Source organism: Drosophila suzukii, chromosome 2R, assembly GCF_043229965.1.
Source record: "Drosophila suzukii chromosome 2R, CBGP_Dsuzu_IsoJpt1.0, whole genome shotgun sequence".
NCBI classification, from domain to species: domain Eukaryota; kingdom Metazoa; phylum Arthropoda; class Insecta; order Diptera; family Drosophilidae; genus Drosophila; species Drosophila suzukii.
The window spans coordinates 22,568,957-22,583,461 of record NC_092081.1 but is presented as its reverse complement, the minus strand read 5'-3'; the positions used below and the strand labels follow the sequence as shown (position 1 = coordinate 22,583,461).

The 14,505-nt window shown below is 43.8% G+C and overlaps 2 protein-coding genes across 4 annotated transcripts; one reads left to right on the top strand and one right to left on the bottom strand.

Annotated features, from left to right (window-relative positions):
* Positions 1–19: 19 nt before the first annotated feature.
* On the bottom strand, positions 20–13,008 carry Ip6k (Inositol hexakisphosphate kinase). Of its 3 annotated transcripts, XM_017073782.4 has the most exons (9): positions 12,671–13,008; positions 8,466–8,583; positions 7,890–8,390; positions 5,697–5,823; positions 3,496–3,628; positions 3,359–3,435; positions 2,491–2,872; positions 1,679–2,403; positions 20–1,616 (listed from the first exon to the last, which is right to left on the bottom strand). In XM_017073782.4, exons 2-9 carry the CDS (start codon positions 8,466–8,468, stop codon positions 916–918), a joined length of 2,649 nt encoding a protein of 882 aa, XP_016929271.1. In that variant the 5' UTR covers positions 8,469–8,583; positions 12,671–13,008; the 3' UTR covers positions 20–915. The 3 variants fall into 3 exon arrangements, with proteins under 3 accessions (XP_016929271.1, XP_016929270.1, XP_016929273.1); XM_017073781.4 differs by having other exon boundaries at positions 7,890–8,583; XM_017073784.4 differs by lacking the exons at positions 5,697–5,823; positions 7,890–8,390; positions 8,466–8,583; positions 12,671–13,008 and adding an exon at positions 4,308–4,449.
* LOC108009440 (protein Aster-A) lies at positions 6,430–7,740 on the top strand. The gene is made up of 2 exons (XM_017073785.4): positions 6,430–6,989; positions 7,083–7,740. Exons 1-2 carry the CDS (start codon positions 6,563–6,565, stop codon positions 7,643–7,645), a joined length of 990 nt encoding a protein of 329 aa, XP_016929274.2. The 5' UTR covers positions 6,430–6,562; the 3' UTR covers positions 7,646–7,740.
* Positions 13,009–14,505: the final 1,497 nt, after the last annotated feature.

Below are 14,505 nucleotides of genomic sequence, written 5' to 3'. Positions count from 1 at the left end.
TTTCAAAAACGAACCATCATTAATTTTCCATATTTATTTATTCATTAAAGGTATTTTGCAATTTGTAGAACATTTGTAATTTTAAAACGTGCTTAAGTGAAAATATACATAAATTGTTTTTCCATTTAATTCTCTAGTTACACAATAAGTAATAGTAATATTTGTAGGATCTATATATTAATAGCGTTTCTCTCTTTAATCGTTAACTTAAAAATGTGTTTTTGCGTGTATTTTTATAATATATGTATATAGTAAACTCCGGCTCTTCGAAACTTTGTCACTACAATTGGAAAAGGAAACGGGCTAAGACTTTAAGCATATAGATACATACAACGAAATACTGATCATTACGCTCTGTCGCTGTCATTTTGCATTGTATTGTAATGGCTAGGTATAAAAACGCACGATCCGAGTGTCCTCGCTTGAACGTACAATACATATATAGGTGTGCTCCACGAGAACTCTCAAAAAAGGTTTAATTATATGCACTTTTGCCGAAACAGTTCATATTCGATCTGAATGTGAAATGCAGAATGCACAATCAATCAATCTAAGAAACTAATTACTTTCATCTACGTTTGGAAGCGACTTGTTCACAAATTACTTTAAAATTCTCTGCTCCTCGCTTTCCACAAATGCTGCGATAGATCGGGGGAACACGCTCCGCCCTTCACTTAATGTTACGCGTCGGTTAAAGATTAAAAGTTAGGGGCTACATATCCATATCCGGTTGTTAAATAGGTTTGCTTGAATCACATTTCGAATTTCTAAAGATTAGTTGATTTTGTTTCATAATTTAACGCATGTTGCTACAACAATTTAGGTATGCTGAAATCAAATTGTACTCTTAACTTGTGTTCCCCCCAGTTCCCCATATTCATATTCCCATATTCATATTCCTTTTGTTTCTTGCTCTTAGATGCGTTCCTCGGCCAGGATCTCGTTGAGCAGGCGGTTGAGGCTGTCCAGGCCGGTGAGGAAGCCCCCATCGGGTCCGTGGTGCACTGGAGCTGCCGCCGGAGTGGGAAGCATGCTGCCGTTGCGCGGCACAAATGCCGTGTGGGCAAAGTCAATGAGGCGGACGTCCACGAAGCACTGGTTGTCATCCGTTGGCGGGGCCGACATGTCCAGCGACTTGGAGCTGTGCTGCAGGGCCGCATTGCGACGCTGCTCATTGTTGTTGTCCAGGAGCAGGCCCGCCAGCAGGGAGTTCGGGTTGGAGATGCTGGTGGAGATGCTCTCGCAGCTGCGCAGCTGCGGAGCGGTCTTGGCTGGCGAGGATACGGCCGACACGGACTTCTTGGCCTCCCTGGAGTCACACTCCCCGAGGGCCGCCGACTGCTGGTCGTCGTCATTGCAGCGCAGCCTCTTCACCGCACCCTTTACGGATTTGAGGGAGGAGGCGCTGGAAGAGGCGGGCGATACCAGCGAGCGCACTGTGGTGCCTCCGTTTGAGATGCTCGAGTTGCCGGCAGTGAGGGGCGGGGAGGAAGCTGATTCGGCAGCTGCGGCGGCGTCAAAAGATTGCTGCGACTTGTAGCGCTTGAACATGGCCTCTGTGGGTCCAATGATGCTGCTCTCGTAATCTGAACTGGCGTCATCACTGCTGTTGTTGCCTGCAAATAAGGAGAAATGGTTATTACAATCTATAAATTTTATGAACTAATATCTTTCTTACATGTCTGCCGCCCGCTGGCCACAGCCTTGATTTGCTCCGACAATCCGGAGAAGTCGTCGCTGCTGTTGCTGCTGTAGTTCATCCACGAGTCACCGGAATGTGGCGATGAGGTCGTCACGCTGGGGAGCGCTGGCTCGGGGTCCAGGAATACTGTCTCTTCAGAGATTGGAATGAATGCGCCCTGGCCCTTGCCGGCCAGGCCAGCTGCAGCCGCAGCCGCTGCTGCTTTGGCGGCCATGACACCGCAACTCCTTGGCGGCGGCATGGCAGCCGGATGCTCTTCCTCCTCCTCCTCGTCGGTGGTGGTGTTGTTGGCAGCCGTCTGCTTGACGCCCCGCGCCGCTGCCTCGGCAAATCCACGCTTGTGCAGGTGACGCCTGGTGGCCAGGTTGAGCAATGAGCTGGAATCGTTGGAGGCATCCGCATCGTAGTTGCAGGCATCGCCCCCTGTGCTGCTGTTGGTGGCCGAGGCGTTGCCGCTGTCGGCCGCCACCAGATGCAGATCCTCGTCGGTGTCGTGCCCCTCCAGCTCGTCGCCAGCCTCGTGTCCCGCCTCGTCCTCGTCCTCCAGATCGTCCTCGTCTATGCTGTTCTCCGGATGGTAGTCGAAGACGGTGCCGGGCACGGTGGCCGACCTGGGTGCCTCCGGCCACTCGTCCACGCCCATGGAGGGCGGGTAGGCCATCGGATTCTCCTCGAAGCCCTCGTACACAATGAGCAGTGAGCTGTAAATGATAAATAAATCATTAGTATCGTATTCGACATGGGTGAATCAGCTAGTTAGGGAAACTATTTATCATCCCCTGACTCACCAGGAGTAGAATCTATAGCTCGACTGCTTCTCAATCACCCGGCGCAACTGCAGCAGGCGCTGTAGAATCTTGCGGATGACGCGAATTCGCAGACGGTAGCCGTTGTGGAAGAAGTCGTGCAGGGCCGTCTTGAAACCGCCCTCGTTCAGCTCACGACCCCAGTACTTGTCCCGCTTGGCATACTGCTCCAGATCGGCCAGGTAGGTCTGCATTCCGCACAGGCGAACACCTAACGATCCCGAGGTGCTGGCTGCGCACTTGGCCATCTGCTTGGAGCGCTTCTCCGCCGAGGCATCATCGCCATGCTGACGAGTGCCCATCTTCAGGTCCAGGATGCAGGGATTCCGGAACTGCGAGGTGATGTTCTCGAGCATAAGGAAGTCTGCAAGGGAAGGTAGGAAAATAAGGTTACTTCGTTGAGGATTTGGATACATAGCCACAAGAAAAAGTATTTCTAAGAAATCCTGTACACATTCGGAGCTAAAAAAAAATATTTCTTATAAATTAAAAATACAATTTTATGATTTAAGATCTTATAGTATTTGACCAAAATAATTATTAATTATTATTTACATTTAAAAATATAATTTACCAATTTTCAAAGGAAGTAACGTCATTAATAGTTCTAAAGAATTCAATAATAAGATTGAAGATCCCATTGTCTACATGCGCACTTTTTGTTGAAAGCCTATAACTTGGGTAATTTTAAAAATTATTTATGGTAGCTTAACAGATAATAATTTACATTTCCAACAAGCTTTTACTATTTTTATGGGAAAACAAAAACCTCACGAGGGGAGTAACCATATAAATAATCGGTTTTCTGGGAAAACAGTTCGCTATACGTTTTGGTGGGTGAGTAACTTACATTGCTTATTGGTGTTGTCCAGTTGAGAGATGCTTTTGATCACCTCAGCTGCCTGTCCATTTTTGTGCACCTTCATTCTGCAAACAAAATCAAAAATTAATCCAGGTTCAGGGTTCATTATAATATAGTGTACCCACCTCAGCACCTCGTCCCGCTTCCTCTTGGAGGCGCTCATCTTGCGGACGGGAACGGCGGCGGCCTCATCCCGGAAACTGGGCGAGTAGCGCTTGTCCAGCTTCACTCCGCCCATGGTGGTGGCCTGCATGACGCCTGGAATGGACACAGAGACGAGCCGGGGAAAGGGATTACTAAACTGCGAACGAGCAAGTATTTCTCATCTGGTTGTAGTTTTCTTTTGTAGTTTAGCATCGAATCGACACGGGGTTTAATGGGTTAGGAGGATTATTAAGATGTGGCAATGGAGGCTGAGGCAGCGGTTCCCGAGTTTTGGTTAGCAGACACACGAAATGCTTTTCAGAACAGACAAACACGATAACTCTCATGGAAGATGGCAATGGAACTCTGGTCAGGTGATCAAGGCCAGAATATGGTTCTTTGATCAACTGATCAGAGTGTTCAAAAATTTCTTTTTTGGTGCAATGAGTTTTCGACCAGTGCTTCATGCAGTTCCAACATCAGACGGAATCAGATGGCTTCCAAATGTTTATGCGTTTAAATAGAAGTATTAACTATTCCTATTCCTAAACTAGGTTGGTGCAAAACAGATCAATAGACAGATAGAACCGACGCAGTAACAAGTGCAAAAGAAAGTGGAAACATGGGATACAAGAACTGTCAGATTATCTCACTGGGATGTTTCGATTTTCCTCAACTTAACTTAACGTACTGTAAACTGGGTAATCTTAACTATCGTATCGTATTTGTATGGTATATTGGTAAATTAACATATGTAAAATATAGATAGATAGATGTGTTTAATCATACAAACCCATTCGACTTGGCTCGCCTGCATTCTAACCGACAGAGAGAGCAGGGCGGAACCGATCGCTTAGGATCGCTAGGGATCGGGATCGATATCGAGATGAGACGAGCGGAGCGGAGACGGCGACGATGACTACACAACACAACACAACGTTTGAGGGGAGGAGGGCGGCACGATGTGCGTTCTGAACAAACACATAAAATAAAACTCGATTTTCGTTGTTGCATTGCGGAAAAAAAAGAATTCTTTACACTCAGATTCGGTTCGGCATTACGCTTTCCCTTTTTCCCGGTTATCGATCGATCCCGATAGTTAGAGGAGGCTCCGGTTCGGATCATTTCAGTTCGGTTCGGTGAGGTTTGCTTGGTACGGCGGCAGATCTCGATCGGGTCTGTCAGGTCAGGCAGGCACCTCGAACCTTTGGATAATACGAGCATAGACGTACATGTAGTGGCGGGGACACGCCCCCCGATCCGGGCAATCATAATCTCTGTATATATACATGCGCCGAATCGAGGGAGTGCATCATGTGGGTTTAAAGTGTTCCATTTCCAGTCAAGCGATTGTACAATTTTTGCTGGCAAAAACTGTACAATCCTTATGGAGGGGATTTAACATTTATCAGAGTTACTTTACTTTACTTATGGGTTGGAGTTTGGTTGATTTCTTTTGTTTGGTTTGCGACTTACCCATTGTTGTCTGTTCTACTAACTAAGGGGGTTTAATCGGAAAAGGTCTCTGAGCCAGGGACCCGGACTAGTGACTAGTTCCAGGCGTCGTCGAGTCAGAGAATGTTTGTGGCATGTGGCGGCTATAACGTTTTTGGTTCTTTTATTTTCGATCTTCGCTTTTGTTTTACAAATCGTTAAAGCTACATATTATTGTATATGGTTCAGTCTTTTTACGTCACTTCTTTTCTTATTTTTGTTTGTTTTTCTTTCTTTCTTTTTTTTATTTTCTTTTTTTTAAGATCGGTTTTATTTCCATTTCAATAATCAACTTACAGACTAAGGATATCACATTTTTTTAGATATATAGTAGAGCAAAAAAACACTATAAATAAAATGATATTCGAATGCGATTGGTTTGATCTAGGGACGATACAAGAGGAGCAAACGCAAATTGGTTGGTTGTTTGGCTTTATCATTTTGTTTGTTGCGAGTTAGTACAAAAACAAAAGTTCGATTCAATAAAAAATTGGCGATTTCGGAACTCAAGACACATGACAAATGCTTGGCGCGATTCAGAATGTTATATATATTTTTTTCTTTTTTTTTGTATGAATTAGTTAATTCGAAACGAAAGAGCAAATGAAGCGCTTCGACAGAATCGATAATTGGTATTTAAACGTGTGATCAGTTTTTGATGCGGGTGGTGAAACAGTCGGTATCTTACCTTTGTACTTGGGCACAAACTTCAGTATGTCCTGCGGAATGTTCTGGTAGAAGTCCAATTCGCGCAGGTTCAGCGGCTTGATCACCGTCGACTGGTTGAGCAGCAGCAGGCGAGTGTGTCCTCCGACCTGGAAGATAAGGAAAAATATATTAACATTTGATAAGAAAAGTTTGGGATTAAAATAAAAGAATGATGGTGGTATGTTATTATCTTTATGGTGCCAAATCTAATCCGATTTCTACAAGCTCAAGCTCAAGTGGGTAAAATAAGCTATTATTATACATTTCTACGATTCCCATTTTTATTTAGCATATCCGCTGTGCTTTCAAACGTTTTTTTTATTAAAAAACGGTTCCCCTTTAAAAAACGCGAATTCTTAGGAATATCTGAAAATTTTTTTAAAAGGATTCAATTGGTTAATTTCAATTCTATTCCTTTTGGAAAAGAAAACCTCGTATTCTTTAGATAATTTTAACAATTTTTATCAATTCAAAAGTACACCGCGAATTCTTTAGGTCTGGTTTTTATCCCCGAAAAATTCAACGCGATTCTTAATTTTATATTATGATTTCACTTCATGTTAAAGATAATCTAACTAGTCTATTTTAGAATTATATGACTGGCGCGTGGCCATAGGCCTGATATCTTATCGTCTCCTACGTCACTTCTTGGCTCTAATCAAAAAAGCCAAAAATACCTAGCTTGTCGAGAGACTTTCGAGCAAAGAACTCCAGACACCCATGACATTTTGGGCCTGGTTATCCGTTTAGTTCCTTTACCTAACTGACAAAATTCGAGTGTTTCGTTTTTACGGGGTCATTGACAATGTTTTAATTGAAGATGACGTTGAACGTTGGCTAGAGAATATGAAGTCGCACAAGGCCCGGCTGAAGCACCGATTTGGAAAACTATTGGTGATGGACAAGCCGTCCAGTGCGGGCAGCAGCAAAAACAACCGGATGAGCCGCAGCTCCCCTTCCCGCCGAAAAGCAGCCACTAGCAGCCGAGGTCCACAGACTAAGGACGAGGATCTTACCTCAGCTGACACCAAGCACCGCTTCTTTTGGGGCAACCGGCGAAACTCGACTGGCGGCAAGGACGACAAGAGCCGCTCCAAGGTCGACTTGACGGCGGGCGGAAAGAAGAAGCCCGCGGTCCAATCACCGAGGCAATCAGCTTTCACCCAGACGGATAGAAGCCGATCGCATCGCCACTTGCAAACCAAGAACGCGCAGTGCAATTCCCTGGCGGGCACGGCGATCACCAGCAGGGAGAACGTCCGGCAGATATCCGGTAAGAGTGGAAAAAAGGCCAAGGGCGACCGCAACTCAATACAGACGAGCCCATCGAAATTACTCCAACTAAAAACGGCCCCGATCATGCTAGGAACCAGGAACCCGGACGAGCTGACCGCCCGGTGCAGTGCGTCGCACGAGGGCCGCAAGTTGCTGCAGGAGCGACTGATGGTGCAAGTGGACGCACTGTTCAACATGCTCTTCTCCGCCTCGCCGTTCCTGCAGAGCTTCCACGAGCGGCGCAAGTCCACCGATCTGCGCATGGGCGGCTGGAAGCGGAACGCCGCTGGCCAGAACGAGCGCGTCGTCACGGTGACCGTGGCACTCCAGGCGAACGTCGGGCCCAAAACGGCCAAGGTCACCGAGACGCAGGTGATGCGCGAGTGCAGCCAACCCGGGCAGCTGTACTCCATCGACGTGCAGAGCGTCAATGCCGAGATCCCCTACGCGGACGCCTTTGTCGTCCTGATCCACTTCTGCCTGAAGGCCACCGTCGAGGAGTACACGGACGTCCTGGTCTTCGCCCAGGTCAAGTTCCTCAAGTCCGTGTGGGCTGTGGTCAAGGCGTTCATCGAGAAGAACGCGTACGCGGGACTCGAGGAGTTCTGCCAGTCCCTATACAGCGCCCTACTCTCCGAGATCAAAAAGAGGTAGCCTAAGGGGCTTAAATAAACTTCTATATGGCTGACATTGGTTATTTTAATCATCAATTTCTTAAAAGAACCCAAATAAAAACTTTAATAATCCAACGATCAAAGGATTTTATCCCTATAAAGAGTAACGCGAATTCTTTAGAACATCTTGAAAAATCGGATTTTATAGAGCCCCAAAAGAAATCTTTAAGAAACAAATGATTCGACGATACATGACACTGAATGCAGCTTATTCCGTTACTCACCTGGTTGGAGAGCGGGTGCAATGCCACCTCATCCTCATTGTCCAGAAGATCCTTGCTCAGCTGCGGGTTCTTCAAGGACTTGGCAGCCGGAGCAGCTGCTTCTGGGAGCAGTAGTTGTTGCTGCTGCGGTTGCGGCTTGGTGGGAGTGTTGCAGCCACTGGTGGCGTTGTTGTTGCTACTGCTGCTGCTGGAGTTGCTGCTGCTCACCGACAGCTGCTGGAGATTGGCAGTTACGAGGCTGCTGCTGCTGACAGGGCCAACATGTTGCTGCTGGTTGGATGGCGAGGGATTTGTGCCCTGTTGCAGGAAGCTGGATCCACTGGCAAACTGCAACTGCAACTGCGGCTGCAGCTGGCTTAGGCTACTGGAGATTTGCGCCACAAGTTGCTGCTGCTGCTGTTGTTGCTGCTGCTGGCGTTGCTGCTGCTGCTGTTGCGGGAGCTGCTGCTGCTGCTGTTGCTGTTGCAAGAGTAGATCATGTCCATGGATGCGTTGCGGCTGCTGTATATTTGGAACATGTTGCTGATATGACGACAAGTCAGAATCTCCCATGCCCCAATCCCCCAAGAAATATACCATTCCCCGCCGCGCGAAACAGTGTAACGATTGCTGGCCGCTTTTCTTTTCCCCGGAGCTTTTCCCGCTGGTCGCCCTGCTTGGGAAATCCGTGTATCCTGCTGCCGCTTTGTTCAGACTGCAAAGAGATAGAAATGATAGAAATGTGTTAAAATTGGGTTAAATACGGGATGGCCTTAACCTGCCACACACTTGATCACTTGATGGCCTGAATCATCCCCTGTTCGTTCAATCAACTGCCCCGGGAACCGGTTCTCATTCCCACAACGCATCATATCATATCATATAGTATGGGAGCAAGTGCATTCAGAGGTTCAATGTCATTTCCGCCACGGAAAACTCGACACGCGACTACGTAGAATGCAAATTGTGTTCCGGCTACGATTGTGATTCTGATGACGGAGTAATAAGTTGGGATGGGATTGAGAAGCTATCTCAAGCTCTTCTCTAACAGGTGCTTTAAGTGCCCTATCTTACTCATACTTGGTCTATAACCTCAAAGATCATTAACCAGTAAACAAAAGATCAATAACATTTCACGTACATCCAATTTCGAGTGCGCTTTAGAAAATCTGTCACTTTGTAGCTGACTGATCCGTTTAACATTCAACCTAGCGCCCCTCACAGATAGAGATGTCTATATTTCTCTTTATAAACAATATACAATAGAATTGCCGCTATATATTGTCTAGCTTTATGGCATATAGCAATCAAGTCAGCTGGTGAACCATGCGCTATATTAGAAAACTTTTAACGAAGCGTGCTGTTAATTGAAAAGAATTGGAAGTAGGGGAGTGGTATGGGAATTCAGAGTGGGATGATAATCATGAGCAGGGGTTTCTACTGGAACTAGTCAAGCGTGTAGCACGTGAACGGGAATCTCCGTAGCTGATAGTGTAGCTCTGGAATCAAAGGTTCTTTAATTAGTGGGCCGGCAAATTATAAATTTAATCAAACCGCTGCGAAAAAAGTGGCACGATTTACGAATTGCGTTGTAGACACACCTATTTCAGCCTCTATTTATCACTGCTCTCTAATCTGAAAAGCAAATAGGGAACTGCAGACGTCATAAAGATAGCAAAATGCATATTTGCCAGCTGCTGGGTTTGTAATTATTACCTGATCGAGACCAGACGGCGGCATTTGCTAGTCTCCCAGTTAGATACACAGATAGTTATAGAGCAGATACACATAGCAGCTGTAAGATACAGCCAGGGGAACCACAAGAGGTACTTAACCGACTTGACGGAATCAAGTGTTCCGATATCGAGGTTCGTTAACTCGGGGTGATTCACTCCGTTGTCTTGTCTACGCCAAAAAAAGCTATACGGAGAAGTTTACCGCCGCTTCCAAGAGCTAAGGCGGCTATTTCGACAGCGTTATTTATAGCAAAAGCCTTTAAATAAATCAGTGTTTACCCCAGGGAAAATGTCAAGCGAAAGTCGCGAAAATTGATTGGCATACGGAACACAGTATACGGCGGTTCAAGTATAGCTAGCTAATCGGGCAATTAATTGAAACTGATTGTCAGAGATTGAAGATCACGCAAAGATCGCGATGGAATGAGTAAGCTAAAAACAATGACCTTATCGGCCAACGGAAAAAACTCAGCAAAATGTATGGTATGTGTAAAGGAAAACTTTGGGGAAACTGGGGAATATAAAAGCAAGTACGACGCAGAACTAACTTCCTCACTCTGTAAATGCCCCACTTTGGTGGGGTTTGTGTGGTGTATCTGTTTGCATATACATATGTAAATATATAAGGTGGACAGAAACTGGGTCAACGACAGCGAATAACGCAGACAGAGAAAGGAACTGGGAACTGAGAACTGGGGACTCTGACTGACTCTGAAACACTTGCAATTGCGCCGGAGGATTTCCAACAATCAGAAAAGTATTTGCCCTGGGATTTAGAATTTAGACTTAGTGTTTTTTAGTACAAATTTTCTTTTATTTCAGTTTTAAAGGCATGGCGACCCAGAAACAAGTCCGTAAGCCTTATAAAATTTTACTTTATTTGAACAAAACCTAATTAAAAGACTCCCAATTTCTAAAATACAAGGCGAATACCTTTTTGAGTGAACAGACTATGTCTGGCGATTGTCAGTGCGTTGCCTAAAACAAATTTGATTAGCACTCGCGACTGCAAAATCAAAACAAATAAGGGAAAAACATTGAAAGCAGCTGACAGCTGTTCCCCCAGACAAAGGTAGTCAAACAGAACCAACATTCCCCAGCTATGATAATAGAACTGAAACTGAACTGAAGATACAACAGCCTATTACACGTATCAATTGCAGCACACTTAGTGAACAAATAAAGCGGAAAAATGGCCTCACTTTAGCACCGATCCGTTGAATTTGGCAACTTTAAGAACTGAAGGAAAAACCAGACAATGAAACAAGTGTGAATTGCCAGCTAAACAAACTTTGATTAGTCCAACTTTATTTACATACTAACAAAAGTGTTTTGCTTTCAGCGATCGAAAGTTCATTGGGCCCTGCTCCCAATTCCCGTTCTATACACTTTAGACGGAATTCATAATACAAAATATTAGTATAATAAAATCAGGGGTGGTAAAGAAACTGAGTGGAAAAGATGTGTCGTTGTTGTATATTATATAAATTTATCTGAAGACTGGTTTAGCTTTTTTAAGAAAGCATAAATAGGGGGATTTTTAAAAGGCACGAAAACCGGATTCTTAAATTAGGGGCAAGATATTAGGATATTGAAAAGGAAAAGGTTGTTATTATTAAATATTTTTCCGTGGTAAAATTGTGATGCCTCTTCACCCAAATGTCTTCAAAGTTGAAATGGAAAATGGGTTAGCTTGAGACCAAAAGTAAATGATTGAAATCGGTGTAACACCCACAACTTTTTCTGTGCTACTTTAGTTTGAACTTTTGAGCTGTTTAAATTGAGATTAGGCTTTATGTTGCGTGTGAAACCAGAGTTGCAAATCGTTTGGGAAATTTAACGCGGTAGGTAAACACAAATTGTTTGGCTGACTGCCAAGCGAAGTGGATTCACTGAATTCGCAATTTGCAAATGGAGTAGGAAGCAATGTGAAACGAGGCGGAATCGGAGCTGTTTGTTATTTTTCCTAGCATTTTGCAGGCATTTAAATGAGAGCAGCAGACACCATACCCATACTAAACAAAAAGGAGGCCTGCCTTTGTTTGTTTGGACCCCATAAGACCCCCCAATTCCCCCCCTTTTCTGTTTTCCAATCGTATGTGAACTCTGCCCACTGATAAGCTTTCCAGTAATCAAATGAAACTGAATTTGGCGAGTGCCTGGCAACAAAAACAAGGCGTTTACAGCGCAATGCGAACTGCCCAGTAAATAAAATGGCAATATTTGTATTGTATTAAGTTCGCGACGGGAATCTGAGCACCTTCAAAGGAACAATACAGTTATCATTGGACTCGGGGTGAAACAGTCTAAGTATTGCGACAAGCAACTGCGATAAAAACAAAAGTTGAGCACTTGAAGCTGAACAAATGAACAATTAAATCAGCAATTAGTCATGTTCTCGGGGCGACAAACAAGTAAATTCAATGGGTAATGGAAAGTTTAATACTTTTTCAGGCGGGGATTTTAAACGTTTTACACCCAGATATTCGCATACATTTCAAGTGGTTTTTTTCGACCACAAAACGGGTTTCTTCTCGTATTTTCTGTTTCTACCTGCAAGATAGCAGGTTGATTATGGATTTCACGTATCAAAACAAAAAGCAGCTGAGTTCGATATCTACGGGAATTACGTGTACGAATAAAAACAAAATAAGTAAAGTAAGAACAAAAAGAGAGAGGAAAGTACCAGCGGAGAGAAGATCACCTCACTCACACACACACAGAAGCACCAGAACAGACGTAGATAAAGAGTTTCAAAACAAAAGATTAACCACAAAGCAGATAGCCAAAAGAGGAGGAGAAGAAGAAGCACATCAGCAGCCACATAAAAAAGAAAGAAAGAAACGCCACTTAAAAAAACTGACTGCGTGAACGATGACGTCGCAGTTGTCTCTCTCGAGAGAGCACTAGCTCTCCCTCTCTTCAGCTATTTTTACAGTGCACATACACGAAAAAAAATTAAATAAAATCCACGCACACACACAGTACACCGAAATTACACACTCACACTGAGACAAAAAATCGCTAATCGCTTTCTGGCGTCGTTTTTTGTGTAACGAATTTTACCTTTTTCGAGTTCGAGACACCTCTGCGTGTCCCCAATGCGAGTTACTCTTTTCCAATTCGACGCTGGCTGACTGCTCTCGAGTTTTTCATTCAGTTTGCATATTTTCCACTGCGATTGAGGGAAAACCACACCAACACCAACACTGGCACACGCTCGGTATGCCCGATATGTATACAATAATTTTGGATGCTTCTGCTTCTCAATTAAATTTGATTTGATTTCTCACATGCGCGTTGTGGCTTATTTGCACTTTGTCACACACTTTTTCACTTCTTTACTTTTTCCTTATTTAAGCGCGCACACGTCCGTTCCGAACGAGGTTTGAAAAACAATTGAAAGAAACGAGCACCATTGCTTGCTCAGATGGCCACGGTTCGAGGGTGGGAGCGAGACGACCGCTTGGTCGCTCCGCACTTGTTCGCCCACCCGGCGAGGATTGCGGGAGAGCGAGCGAGACGGCTAGCTGAGCCGAGGCGCTCTCCAGATACTTTTTGAGTAGCGGATACACTGGGAACAACTTGATTGATTTGATTTGATTTAAATTACAAAAATATTTAATTATTATTAAGCTTAATGGATTATTCCATACCTCGATTGATTTGAAAAGCAACGAAAGGTAGTGGGTGCACGCGCTGGTTCCGGCTCTTGTTCCGTCGGTAAGGAGAGTGGGCTTCCAATTTGATTCGAAAATGGGTTAAAGAGGAAGCGATTAATTAGTCGTGCTTTATATCAATATCAATTAATAATATCAATATTTTTGAATACAGTTAATAAAAATATATAAGTGATTACTTACCCACCATTTCCAACGATGAATTTATAAACAAAATTACAGCCAACAAATTGAAAGCTCTTTTCAATTTGTTGGCTGTAATTTTGTTTATAAATTAAGAAACTTCATTTCAGTTTGACTTTGTGGGGATAGAAATTCGGAAAACACTTCCAGGGGCTCAAACACTTGCTCGCATGGGGAGATTTGCTTATTCACTTTTTTTTTATTTATGTAAAGCAAACCTAAAGTTTAAAACCATGAGCTAACTTATGAAGCGGTAGCGACTAAGGACTTAGGCTTCTCGGGGTCTAACAGCTATTCACTTAATATATCTTTGATAGCACTAAGATTTAGGATAGATCACTTTAACTAAAATTATAAATTTATATTTTTAATAAGTGCCCTTAGCCACGTGATGCAGGATGTCTTTCTTTTAGACATTTCCTATAAGCCAAATGGTTTCCTAAGAATCGGGGTTTTGCCACTTAATAATAGTATATCTTACTTTGTTTAATAGACAGCAACTTATTGGTTAAGAAAAAGCTTTACCAAGCCCAAGGATGGCTGTTATTTTTGTAGATTTAATTTGGGTAGAATAAAAACGACGCCCACTGATTAAATAATTATTCAGGAAAGAACGATCCTTACTCGACTAGGTCCAAAATGAAAAAGGCCGAATAACCGATATCCGCCAGCCTTGCCTATCGAAAGAGAGTGGTACCAGAATTACTGCGGAATTTCTATCGAGCGCGTCTTTCTAGTGTTGAAAAGACGAAAATTATGTACATTTTCCGGCCATTTTAAATTCTTGCAGCAATATCGAATTCATCGACAAGCCCCCTAAAGCATACACTTAGGTATCTCAGAAAATCATAATATTTATTATTTAGTTTAAATTTCTGTAACTAGCGAAGTATTTTTTTGCGTGTATATAAGCTCTCTTTTCGCTGCCCACCCTCATTTTCATGCTCTTCAGCGAAAGAGAGTTGCAGCTCTTTTTCCTTCTTGTTCTTTTTCCAGCTCAAAAGATATTTTTCTTATTTCCCAACTGATTTTCCTTGT

What these genes read in the sequence shown, in the direction of transcription:
- LOC108009440 (XM_017073785.4), top strand. Translation starts at nt 6,563, where the DNA reads ATGAAGTCGCACAAGGCCCGGCTGAAGCACCGATTTGGAAAACTATTG. An exon ending in GAACGTCCGGCAGATATCCG is followed by an intron (nt 6,990 to 7,082) that starts GTAAGAGTGGAA and finishes CGATCATGCTAG; the next exon opens with GAACCAGGAACCCGGACGAG.
- Ip6k (XM_017073781.4), bottom strand. Translation starts at nt 8,468, where the DNA reads ATGGTATATTTCTTGGGGGATTGGGGCATGGGAGATTCTGACTTGTCG. An exon ending in AAGCGGGACGAGGTGCTGAG is followed by an intron (nt 3,436 to 3,495) that starts GTGGGTACACTA and finishes TTTTGTTTGCAG; the next exon opens with AATGAAGGTGCACAAAAATG. An exon ending in GGCCAGCGGGCGGCAGACAT is followed by an intron (nt 1,617 to 1,678) that starts GTAAGAAAGATA and finishes CCTTATTTGCAG; the next exon opens with GCAACAACAGCAGTGATGAC.